At 42.4% G+C, this 12,333-nt stretch overlaps 1 protein-coding gene and 2 long non-coding RNA genes across 3 annotated transcripts in view; 1 reads left to right on the top strand and 2 right to left on the bottom strand.

The window, feature by feature from the left end:
* Positions 1 to 2,794: 2,794 nt before the first annotated feature.
* Positions 2,795 to 5,599, bottom strand: LOC146661852 (uncharacterized). Its single transcript, XR_014913192.1, has 3 exons — positions 4,877 to 5,599; positions 3,341 to 3,469; positions 2,795 to 3,200 (listed from the first exon to the last, which is right to left on the bottom strand). It is a non-coding gene; the product is annotated as an uncharacterized LOC146661852 (long non-coding RNA).
* On the top strand, positions 3,470 to 6,173 carry LOC146661851 (uncharacterized). Its single transcript, XR_014913191.1, has 3 exons — positions 3,470 to 4,959; positions 5,725 to 5,931; positions 6,012 to 6,173. It is a non-coding gene; the product is annotated as an uncharacterized LOC146661851 (long non-coding RNA).
* Positions 6,174 to 7,188: 1,015 nt separating this feature from the next.
* olfm3a (olfactomedin 3a) overlaps positions 7,189 to 12,333 on the bottom strand; it is a 33,071-nt gene continuing 27,926 nt past the window's right edge. Inside the window, exons 5-6 of the mRNA XM_085417754.1 lie at positions 9,419 to 9,525; positions 7,189 to 9,154 (exon numbers count right to left, since the gene is read on the bottom strand). Coding sequence (XP_085273880.1) covers positions 8,477 to 9,154; positions 9,419 to 9,525 — 785 coding nt within the window. The 3' untranslated portion in view covers positions 7,189 to 8,476. The remainder of the gene's footprint in view (positions 9,155 to 9,418; positions 9,526 to 12,333) is intronic.

The following is a 12,333-nucleotide window of genomic DNA, read 5'->3' as shown; positions in this document are numbered from 1 at the left end:
AAAAACCAACCTTTTCTTTGGAGAGATGAAACCAAAATGAAGAAGAAAGTTTGAGGAAGGAAAAGAAATGCTCATAATCCAAAGCGCATCACATCATCAGCCAAACAGCGCAGTGCTGAGTGTGTAATGGCATGGGTGTGTATTCCTGCCAACTGATTCAGTTCACTGCTGATTCAAGTAGCAGAATGAAATCTGAAGTGTATAGGTCTATCCTCCCTGTTTGGATTCAGATTAATCCTGCAAAAATGATTAGATGCTGCTTCACTGTGAAAAGGGATAATGCACTGCAAAAGCAACCCAATATACTAGCCATGGGTTGCTTTTGAATATCCAATTTCTCAAGGCAAAGAAATGGGATATTCTTCAATGGCCAACTCAGTCACTTGATCTCAGCCTAACAGAGCAGAGTTTCTAGTTACTAGAGATAAAACTGAATGCAGTGAGCACCTCAAACAGCAACAACTGAAAGTGGCTCAAGTGAAGGGATAGCAGAGCATCTCTGGGAGAGAAACATAGCATTCAGTGATGTCCATGAATTCTAGACTTTAGACAGTTATAGAGAGCAACAGATTTTCATCCAAATATTGAAATCAATCTTCTTACTTATAACAATGTTCATTTTTTCAGTTCATTGTGAGGCTTTGAATATGGGGGACTATTGATAACAATGTGTAATGTAATTCTAAAAGACTTCAAGCAATGCTTTTTTTAACACTATCCTGGGTAATGATGAAATAGTCCAGCAATCAGTGTTTTCAGGTGGTGATGTAGTGTTAGAAATCTAACTTTCTGCTCTTTGAATATATACCATCAATGATGATTTATGAGTCACTGATAAGCTCAAAATATTACTCTGGTGTGGGAAAGTGTTAAATCACTTGAATTAAATGTGAAAGTCTGCACTTGAAGCAGATCTTGATGTTTGATTTAACTCTGGTGGTGTACAGGGGTGAAATTACAAAACATGTTTCATTGTTCAAGACCTTAATGACCCAGCTGTAATATATAGAGTGACTCTTGTGTCTCACGTTCGAGCTAAATTGCAGCACTTTAAAACCCAAGAAGTGAATTGCAGAGCTGTACAATACAGCGACAATGGATTACCTGTAGTGTCCAAACATACTGCTTACACAGTGGCTCTTGTAGGTCGTGTCAGGCAGATGACAGTGATGCCTGTGATTTCTGATGGATGCTGATGAAATTAACTGATTGCAGTCCACCCCCAAGCATGTGTCTGTGTTTGTTTATGTGTGCCAGTGCAAATGTATTTTGCCTCAGGTGTCATGGTCCTGGGTCGTTGACCCAGCGTTTTGCGTTTTTTCTGATCTGTATTAGTTAGGGTTAACCTGAAGTTTGGTGTATTGTCAGCCCTACCTGTGTCTGTCCTTGGTGCTCTGTTCATGTCCCCGTGTTGTGTTGTACATCAGTCTGTTTCCTGTTTTATTTTGAAGGCTCGTGTTCTGGATTTCCTGTTCTGTTCTGAAGGTCTGTGTCTGTTGTTATTGTGTTCAGCTTGTCTCCTCCGGTCCCCAGGTGTATTAGGTTCAGCTGTTCTTCCCTCCTGTGTGTGATTACCTGATTACCTTGTGTGGGTATATTTAGTGGGTGTCGGTCTGTGTTCGTTGTCGGCTCGTCTGCACTCATCCGTGTATTTCTGCGTATCTCTGCATTCATCTGCGTTCCATGGTGTCCTGTCTCTGCGTCCCTCTGCCCCGCACCCCCTTTGTACGGTCTCAGGTTTGCTATTTAGTTTCTCCCAGTTTAGGTTTCCGTTTGTAAAGTACTCATACCTCGTTGCCTGTTTTTGTCACCACCACCTTTGTAAATAAAACATCACTCGTATCATCAGTTTGCTGCATCTTGGGTCCTCCTTTTCCTCCACACCACACGGCTCCCTCCGCCAGCCGTGACATCAGGCTTGTTTCATTATGTGTGCATGAAAACATGACTGTTTGTTTACCCATTAAAAAGAGATAGACCACACTGTGACATATTCAAAACTCACCATTGGGGACTGTAAAGTAAACATATTCTTTGTTACTGAAGATAGAGACACAGTGGTAAGGAGAAGGAAATTATAGTGAACATCCCAGCAGCTCATTGCCTTTTTATGCTGCTTGAAATGCCAAAGGATAACTCTTAAGCCATTAGAAAGTCTAATGTTGAGTGCATGAATATCCTCTTCCCTCTTACTGAGAGATGCTGTCATTACCAGCATCATCATATCTATTCATCTTTACCCCTCATTATAATGAATGAAAAGAAGGAGTCTTTTTATGTTACGTTAAGCCCCACAATACCTTGCAGCTTCCATCAATTCCTTTCCTGAAGTGGGATCCACACGAGCTAATGGTATGCTGCAAGTGTCTCTGTAAAATAGCTAAGCATATTTAGCTACTTTATATATTCTATTAGAAGCACTTAAGCTATAACACAACCTGAAATACTCTAGTTTAGGTTATCTTCAAGTGCAAACAATTCCTTCCCTCGCTACTAAAATCCAAAGTATTGTGCTAAAGTCTCGACCCACTCCTCATTTCTTCATATTTTGCTTCCAAGGAGCCAGACTTTCTTTTCATTTGTTGGAGAAGTATTCAGCAATACTTCTCCAGGCTTTCTGAAGGTCTTTTGTAGGTTTGGCTGCTTGTCACTCATTGTCAGTCCAGCTCTTGTACCGGACCATTTTCAGAGGAATGTTTGTTTTATTTAGTTATTTTTGCTTGTTAAGCCATTTAATACTGACTTATGAATCGCACAAAAAGGCAACAAACACAAGAAATAAACCAGTCTTGTTTCCACATGTAACAGACAACTTAGCAAAGAGCAAATTTTAAATTGCCTCTTCAGGCAGGTTGTTGCTAGTGTTCTGTTGCAAAATTACTTAATTTATTCCTATTTCTATAGTTAAGTAATACAAATGGCAAAGATAATGAAGTCTGACAGGCATAAAGTAGTAGTTAGTTATTAGCTGAAAACTTGTCATATAGTATCTCAACATGGTGTACAGTGTGTTCTAAAAATATTTGAGGAAACTGAAACGAGGACAAAAGTAGAAGTGGCAGGGGGCGCCGGTTGAATTCAACTACATGCCATATGGCTGAGAGTGGCCAACCTGGGTTTGAGTCCAACACATGGCCCTTTGCCGCATATCTTCCCCTCTCTCTTTCTCCCTCTGCTTTCTTGTTGTTTCTTTACAGTATCTGTCAATAAAGAACTGTAAAAGGTCAAAAAAAAAAAAGAAGAAGTGGCAGGCTTAAAAAACTATCTACAGCAACTGAACAGTATCTGTGTCATGGTCTGCGGTGGGTGGCTGGAATTTCCATAAGGCTCCTGAACTGACCTGGGATCCGCCCCTGGGCAGGGCCAACTCCAGCTCCTGCACACCTGGAGCCTATCCGGTTGTTCAGTCTGACGTCACTAGCCGTGTCTGGGTCTAAACTCCGCTGCAGGTCCATATATCAAACGATCACTGTGGCATTACTGAGAGTTGAAAAACTGTCTAAAGTCTTTCATCTTTAATAAAATGATCAGCGTTCTGCTCTACCAGGTGTAACAATTGAGTTTAACATCCAGGCATCCATGAAAACGGGATTTATGACATTTAACAGAGTTAGAAGTTAGCAGGGAGTTAGCTCGCTAGCTTCTATCTAAATACAATATAGCATGTCCTGACTGCGGGGTTTTGGAAACAAATTAAAACGTACAGCTCTGTTATCACTTCCAGCATAAATGAAGACAGAAAACTAAACAGCAGTAACGTTTGTAGGGTTACTGAAGTTGGGCTAGCTGGTATATAATGATGTGCTGCGTGACCGCTAGCGACACAGCTACGTTAGCATAATATAAACAAGCTAACTTTTTTTTCCACTCGATAAAAGTTACCGTGAGTGTTCTCGGTGGTCAGGAACAAATGTAATCGCTTGGCAGGATGCTGTAAAAGGACCAAACTTCAGCCAGGAGAACAACTGAGATAATCCATCCACAATACGAGGTTAGTCATTCATATACTGCTGCATGGGCTGGGCTGTAGTTACACCCTAAGGTTTTAAAAACTGAGCTTAAATAAATGATTAGCGGTAATAAAAGCCGAGGGAGGTCAACAGTGATCACTGACTGTTTTAGGAGCTTTTTGAGATCAAATAGAAGAAAATACATAACATTAAACATGTTAACAACACAAAAGCCATATTAAACGCAGACTACTTTAGACCCGGAAGTAGGATTCGTCGCGTCATCACTGAACAACCGGATTGCAGGCAATCAAGCCAGAGGGATTTAAACCACACATTTGTCGTGTCCAAATTCATGGGCTGCATTCTCCTGAGGCCGCATTTGTAGACCGATTACGTCACAGCGACGCGCCGAAGGCTGTCCAAATTCGTAGACCCCTCCAAATGCAGCCGACAAATGCGTGCTCCTTTTTCCGAATTTGAAGGATGGGTCGGGTGTGTCCTTCGTGGCCCACCATATCCCAGAATTCATAGCGCGGCCCAGCCAAGCTCCAGTTTCCGGCTAATGGCGGCCGCTACTAAGTTTTAAAAATTACTCTTATTAATCTTTCTGGGTCACGAAATAAACTTTTAACATATTTTCAGGCGAGAAAGTAGCTGTGTAAACATCAAATATCTGCTCGGTTTATCAAGATATCGCATCTTTGCTAAAGTGCTTCGACGTTTTCGGAGACGTCTGCTACCCACCAGCTCGATAGCTAGCCGGGAGCTCGAGGGTTACTGATGCGGCCGAGAATGGCACAACTCCCGGCACATCATTTTCAGATCACCGCGGACTTTCGCTGCTCGGGTTAAACGTTGTCAGCCAGTGATCAGCTGTGATCAGCTGATCACGGGGCCGGGGTTAAAAGAGAGACGCCACCCACCGGTTCGCCGCTCAGACATCATTCTCTTCGTGTCAGGAGCTCCGAAACTCTGCCGACGTCAGTCTCCGCCTGATTCAGCAACCGTGAGTGATTATCCCTTCAATCCTTTTTCTCTTCCCGGCTCCGCTCGCTCTCTGTCGGTAACGACCGTTCCGAAGCCACGCTTCGTGCACTGATCGTTACTAGAATAACTGCGTGCCTGCTCCAAACCCACCGCTAGCCTTCGCCGCGCTTGGGTCTAGCCAGCACGCCACACGGGCACGCCGAATTACTGTGTGTAACCCGCCCGGCCGTGACAAACGTAATATATAAGTCACTTAGACAACCTAAAAATGTTATTGTTGGGCTTTTTTCAGTGTTTTGTTTGTTCGTGAGTAAATCGGTTTGGCTGAGATTAAAGTTATTAGATTAGATAAAATAAAACTTTATTAATCCCCCGGGTGGGTTCCTCCTTGGTTTTTACACAGCTGACTAAACGTCAAACAGAAAACTGATTAAACAGAAGTGTGAGATGGCCGAGAGTTTACTCCAGTGTCCTGTTATATTTTAGACAGCAAGGAGCAGACGGCCGAGTTTATTAAACTCCACCGAGACAGCGGTGACGCTAATCAGAAGGCTAGACCGTCCAATTTCACGGCCGTTTACTTCCGGCCTACCCGATCTTCTGAGGACCCGGCCCACGTAGACCGCGAAGGCCGGGTCCTCAGGAGAATGCAGCCCATGAATTTGGACACGACCATAGATGTTCATTCACTGCCAGTTTGTCATCAACACATGTTGGTAACAGGCCTTATACTTCAAGTTCTTGCTGTGATCTATCTTGTTAACAAGACTCTCTTGTGCTGCAGTTGCTGTATTCACCTTGGCTCATGCTCCACCTCTGGACTCAGGATACCAAGCAATCATTTTGAAAATCTCTCTGTGCCTCACCTGCCTGCCCTCCTGCCATCACACTCCATCTGAAGCCCCGGATCTCAGGCCAGCCTTTCCACGCCACTCAGCTTCCCTTGGATTCTCATCACCCCCCTCTCAACACTCCATGTCCCCTACTGCAAGTAAGAATTGCTACTCTTACAACTGGCCACTTCAGAGCTGCCTCCACTACCTCCCTAACTCCTCTATCTTCTCTCTTAAGCGTGACTGTTCCCTGCTCAGCTCCACTCTGCATCTCAGGCCTCATTCCCTCACCCTAGCCACGTTCCCAAGGCCACGCCTCGTCAAACTCCACGTCTTATTGTTTTTTTTTTTTTGTCTTTGCTACGTTTTCTTTTTTTGCACTTAAGCCTAATAAATTGTTACATCATCTGCTGTCTCTGCTCTGGGTTTCTGCACCTGAGTCCTGTTCAGTACAGGCCACTCGGCCCCCTGACAATCTGAAAGTCAAGTCCTTAAGAAATTGAAAAGAAATCCAGCAAAGGCCTGATACAGGAGCTAAGAGATGCATGCAGCCTGTCAGCTGATCCATTTAGTGTTTGCCAAACCCTTATTAGACTTCAATATATATGGAGGGAGGTTAGGAGAGAAGTAAAACAGTTAGTGTTGGGTAAGTTACTTTTAAATTAGTAACTGAGTTACATTACTAGTTCTATCAAAAGTAACTCAGTTACTTCAAGTTACTTGTTACTTTCAAAGTAACTAGTTACTAGGGAAAGTAACTTTGGTTTTACTCAGACTTCTCTTGTTAATGTGTTGCTTCTTTAACTGGATACCCAGCAAGATTGGCAGTCTTCTAGCTTGCTTACTTGCCACAAGTTCACTGTGCCACCTACCAATAGAAAGGAAAAAATAATCTGCATATTTCCACAAGAGAAATCCCACGCCTAGACCGCCATTGACCGCCGCCATGATTCTAGCCTACGTCATAGCGTCATGTGCGCTTTTTACATCCAACATGAAAACTGCAGTCGTGGTGCTTTCGATTGTACTCAGAACTCAAAAATTCTGCCTTCTGAATAGGAAGATGTAGGTAACACCAGACTGCAGATGAGCTGCTTACAGGGCTGGAGTGGGACAAAGTTGGCCCAGGCATTTTTACTAGAGACTGGCCCACCATTATAGGAAAAATCATAAAGCCTTTGAATGAAAACAAACGCTGTTGTGACAGTGATGTACACTGTTTTGATGGTATATATGTATCAATCTATTTTGATACTTTGTTAAACCAAAAGTAACTAGCTCATTTTGAAAATATAAGGAGTAGAAAGTACAGATATTTGTTTAAAAATTTAGGGAGTGAAAGTAAAAAGTTGTCAGAGAAAAACTACTCAAATAAAGCGCAGATACTTGAAAATTCTATTCTTCTAGTCATGACAATGATCCCAAACACACTGCTGATAACAAAACATACCTGGTTAGAAAAACACACAATAGAGTCATGGATTGGCCTCCCCATAGCCTGGATCTCAACTTTATTGAAGTAGTGTGGGATCATTTTGACATAGAAAGGAACAGAAGGGAACCAACATCCAAAGGAAAGCTTTGAATGTCCTTCAAGAAGCTTGGAGAACTGTTTCTGAAGACTACTTAAAGAAATAACAAGAAAGCAGACTAAGAAAGTTCAGAATATAAAGAATAAAGATGGTCGTTGAATTTCAAGGTTTTAAGAATTGTACAAACTGTTTTTGCCTTATACTCTGTATTTCCATGTATATTTAAAAAATACAGTATAAAGAAATGAGGTACGGCTTAAGACTTGTGTGCAGTACTATACTTCTATTTTTCCATCACCTTTTAGGAGAAGTCATTTGATCAAATTGTCCTGTTTAAGATGATACAGGTTGGGTTTCAAAAGGGAGAGTCATCTGCAGCATACCTCAAACTCTTTTAGATGAGTGCTCATATGCTAATATGAATACTGCATGCCTATGATGGACACAAACCAAACAAGGCAAATGGCTTCCACTGTGGGATGCATCGTTTCCTGACTGGAATAAGCCGAATGACTAGACTAGGGTGCTGACTGCTTCTTCATCAGATCAGGGGCGATATTCATTTTTAGCAGACAAAATAATTTGAATGAAATGTACAATAATTCGTTTTAATGAAAATGCGCCGATATAGTCTCATGGTTTTGGTTTTATAAAAAATACAAATGTTCTTCCACAGAGACATACATAACAATAATATTTTACAGGGCCATCTTTAAAAGAATGGAAACTACATTTTACAATCATTAATACGTTACTTTCAAGGTTTAAATACTTTTAAATAGAATTTTAATAAGACAAAGAAAGCAAACACTGTAAAGCAAGTAACAATTTTGCAACAAAACACAGTCATGTCATAGCAAATCACTGTGGACAAAATGTTAACATTCATGCAAAAGCGTCTTGTGCTGGCAGACCTGACACTTAGCAAATAAGGCATACTAGTCTGATCAGCAGCAACGGAAATGTGTATAAACCGTATAGCATGTTTTTCAGTAAAGCATTAAAGTCCATGCTCAAGTCAGCCAAGAATCCAGAGGCAAAAATTAGAAAAGTTCAAGTAATGCGAAGTAAAGAAACCACAGTCCATTTCAAATAGAAGAAAACATGGTCAATAAGGAGGTCCTTGTATCACAAACGATGGCGCTGTAGTTGTAGTTGAAAAGTATCACACTTAAGAATCATCATCAGTTTTTATGACATGAAAAAGGGTCACATTAAATATTACCTGATGCCCATTATTCCAAGCGTACAGCGCCCTCTCTCTGGCATTGTAGTCGAGCATGGAGATGTGAAAGTACTGGTTGTGGAAAGGAATGTCTATGTATTCATAGGTTGAAGTCTTGGTAGAGTAAGCGTAGTAAACCTTTGCTCCCGACAGGTGAGAATTAGTAATATAAAGTGTCCCGCAGATCATGAAAGATTCACCTGCGTTCCTTTTGGAATATTCGGTGGTCCAAGTCTTTAGGACCTGCAGAGTGTCAGGGTCGATCTGAGAGATGACAACATTTCCAGCATTTTGATTGGTTGCGTACACAACCCACATTCCCAGTTCATCAGCCATGACGTCGATGTCAGAGTATCCCCCCCACGTATATGGGTACATGTTGTAGAAGCCGGCAAATTCCAAAGCTCGCTGGGCCAGCACGCTGCCCGTCTCGAAGTTATACTTGACAATGATGTTGCTCTGGTACTTGTTGTAATAAAGCGATCCATTGTAGACCATGTGATTTGTTCCCTCCCATTTAAAGGGGAGGCTGTAGGTTCGAGAAACCACCCCTGCTACAAAGTCTTCCATTGTCTTGTATTCACGTACAATCTTGCTATTGCTGTAGCTGTCCATATACCAAACCTAACAAGAGATGATGGAGAGGACAGATGGTTAGAATCAGCCATCAGCAATACAAAATCAAATCTGAATCATTCTTGATATTATGAAAAAACCCCACATCGTACATCTTTTTAAAATCACCCCTCCCAAAAATAAATAAATAAATCAAAACCCCATCTATAAATGCAAGCCTCTTCTTAAATTGCTGTGATATTCTGCCCACTTTAACAACAGAGCACATCGCTGATATTAAATGCATCGCACCCTCATGCTCTCATAACTCACCCTGTTGTTTCTGGTTGATGCGAGAGGATCAGTCATCCATGCCCCAAACCGGGTTCCAGATGTCTTTATTGTAACAGGTCCAGTGATTTTCATTAATTTCCCACACGCTGTTAATAAAGAAATGCAGCGATAAGATGTGCTGTGGTGCTTTTTGTCTCTAACTAGATTTCTGAAGCCAATTTCATGCCTGTTCCACCACAGAGTGTGCCCTCCGTGCATACTAAGGTAGCAGTGGAAGCAAGATGCTTAATTTAACTTAAAACAGAATTACACAACTGATGTTTTAAGATAAGATAAGATAAGATAACCTTTATTAGTCCCACACGTGGGAAATTTGTTTTGTCACAGCAGGAAGTGGACAGTGCAAAAGTTATGACGCAAAAATTAGAATACAATAAGAATAAATACAGTACACAGCTGTACAGAATAGAATAAAATAATATACTATATACAGTAGAATAAAATAGAATAAAAATATACAATAAGATAAAAATAGAATACGAATGCTATATACAACTGAGTAAAAATACAACGATGCCAGAAAAGATTATTGCACTTAGTGTTATTGCACATGTGTGGATGTGTGTGTTTGTTCAGTTAAAGTCTTTGTTGTGGAGTCTGACAGCAGTGGGGAGGAAAGACCTGCGAAATCTCTCCGTCCCACACCGTGGGTGCCGCAGTCTCCCACTGAAGGAGCTGCTCAGTGCTGTCACAGTCTGCTGCATGGGGTGGGAGACGTTGTCCAACAGGGATGACAGCTTAGCCGCCATTCTCCTGTCACTCACCACCTCCACTGGGTCCAGAGGGCATCCTAGAACAGAGCTGGCCCTTCGGATCACCCTGTTCAGTCTCTTCCTGTCCCCAGCAGAGATGCTGCCGCCCCAGCAGACCACACCATAAAAGATAGCAGAAGCCACCACAGAGTCATAGAAGGTCTTCAGGAGTGGGCCCTCCACCCCAAACGACCTGAGTCTCCGCAGCAGGTACAGCCTGCTCTGCCCTTTCCTGTAGAGGGCGTCTGAGTTATGAGTCCAGTCCAGTCTGTTGTTCAGATGAACACCAAGGTACCTGTAGCTGTCCACAGCCTCAATGTCCATACCCTGGATGTTCAGTGGTTGCAGTGGAGAATGCTTGTGCCTGCGGAAGTCTACCACCAGCTCCTTGGTTTTACTGGCGTTGATCTGGAGGTAGTTCAGCTGGCACCAGTCCACAAAGTCTTGAGTCAGTCCTCTGTACTCCTTGTCGTCCCCATCAGTGATGAGGCCGACTATTGCAGAGTCATCAGAGAACTTCTGCAGGAAGCACTGGGTGGAATTGTGGGAGAAGTCTGCAGTGTAGATGGTGAAGAGGAACGGAGCCAGAACCGTTCCCTGTGGGGCCCCCGTACTGCAGACGACCCTGTCCGACACACAGCCCTGAGTCCTCACATACTGTGGTCGGTCGGTGAGGTAGTCCAGGATCCAGGTAGTGAGGTGATGGTCCACTCCAGAGTTCTCCAGCTTGTCCTTCAGAACCGAGGGAAGAATAGTGTTGAAGGCACTGGAGAAATCAAAGAACATGATTCTCACAGTGCTTCCAGCGGTCTCCAGGTGAGCGAGGGAACGATGTAGGAGGTGAATGACGGCATCATCCGCTCCAATGCCAGGCTGGTAGGCAAACTGAAGTGGGTCCAGTGATGAGCTTGTTAGGCGCCGAAGCTGAGCCAGGACCAACCGCTCCAGGGTCTTCATCAGGTGGGATGTCAGAGCCACCGGCCTGTAGCTGTTGAGGTCCTTGGGGCGTGAAGTCTTTGGCACTGGTACAACACAGGAGGTTTTCCAGAGCTGTGGGACTCTTCCCAACCTCAGGCTCAGGTTGAAGAGGTTTGTAGCTACAGGAAACTCAACTTATGTCTAGTGCACAGTTCTTTAGAGTATCTGAAGATTAAAAATGTACACATCTCTTTCTCTATGCAGACCTCCTCCACCTGTTATTTTGGTAAGTTATAACAGGCTTGATTTAAGCACAATTAGTAATGGATGGTTGATCTTCAAGTACGGAACAAGTGTCATTAAAATTGCCATCATATTAAGAAATCCATCTTCTGCTTGTTCACTTTGCCCCCCACTAAGAAAACAGATCCCTGAAAGTCACCATGTAATTTGAATGTTGCCTACTGTACTAATTAATAGCTTAACTTCCCGGGAGAAACTGTGCTTGTAGATATTAAAGGCACAAAGTGCTTCCTTTTTGGCCCATTAGGAAGAAATTAGGCATGGCACATTACTCTCACTTCCCTCAGAGATTTTAGAACATTTAATGTTAAAGGCCAAACATTACAGCAGTCCTTAAAAAATGTCTTTCACCAGCATGAATTCTAGATGAAACACACTGACATTCACAAGGTTTTTTATTTCTCACAGTTGTTATATCTCAGAGCAACATTTGTCACTCTGAGATGTAACAAGAAATAAGCAAAGAATAGTAAAAGTATCTGAAGTTGGACATTCAAAGATTTTGAAACTTTGGTTATATTAATTATATTATATTAAAGTACTTTGTGAAACTGTGTGCAAGTGTAAAGCCACTGCTCATTTTTTATATATTTTGCTTCCAAAGAGCCAGATGTTTGTGTCATTTTTAAGTGATCTTGAACAATTTAATCCAGATTCTCTTAAAGCCTTCTGGAGGTTTTCTTTGGACATTGGCTGTTTTTTTTCCACTCATTTTCAGTCCATTTCCTGCACCTCACTGATTTTCTAGGGTTTCAGGATACAACCCTCAAGTTGCGTCTGGCAGTTCAGCTGATCCATCTACTGTTTGGTGAAGCCTCATCACCAATGGTCTCAGTGGAAGAGTGACTGCCTTTCTTAATGAAGGAAAACGCAGTATGCCACGTTACACAAAAACTGGACTGAAAATCTCACGCAACAGGT

Source organism: Rhamphochromis longiceps, linkage group LG9 (genome assembly GCF_057381845.1).
Source record: "Rhamphochromis longiceps isolate RC_006_pf linkage group LG9, R_longiceps_female_GT1.1, whole genome shotgun sequence".
Taxonomy (NCBI): Eukaryota; Metazoa; Chordata; class Actinopteri; order Cichliformes; family Cichlidae; genus Rhamphochromis; species Rhamphochromis longiceps.
Note: the sequence above shows the minus strand (reverse complement) of the source record. Positions and strands in the feature narration are given on the sequence as shown.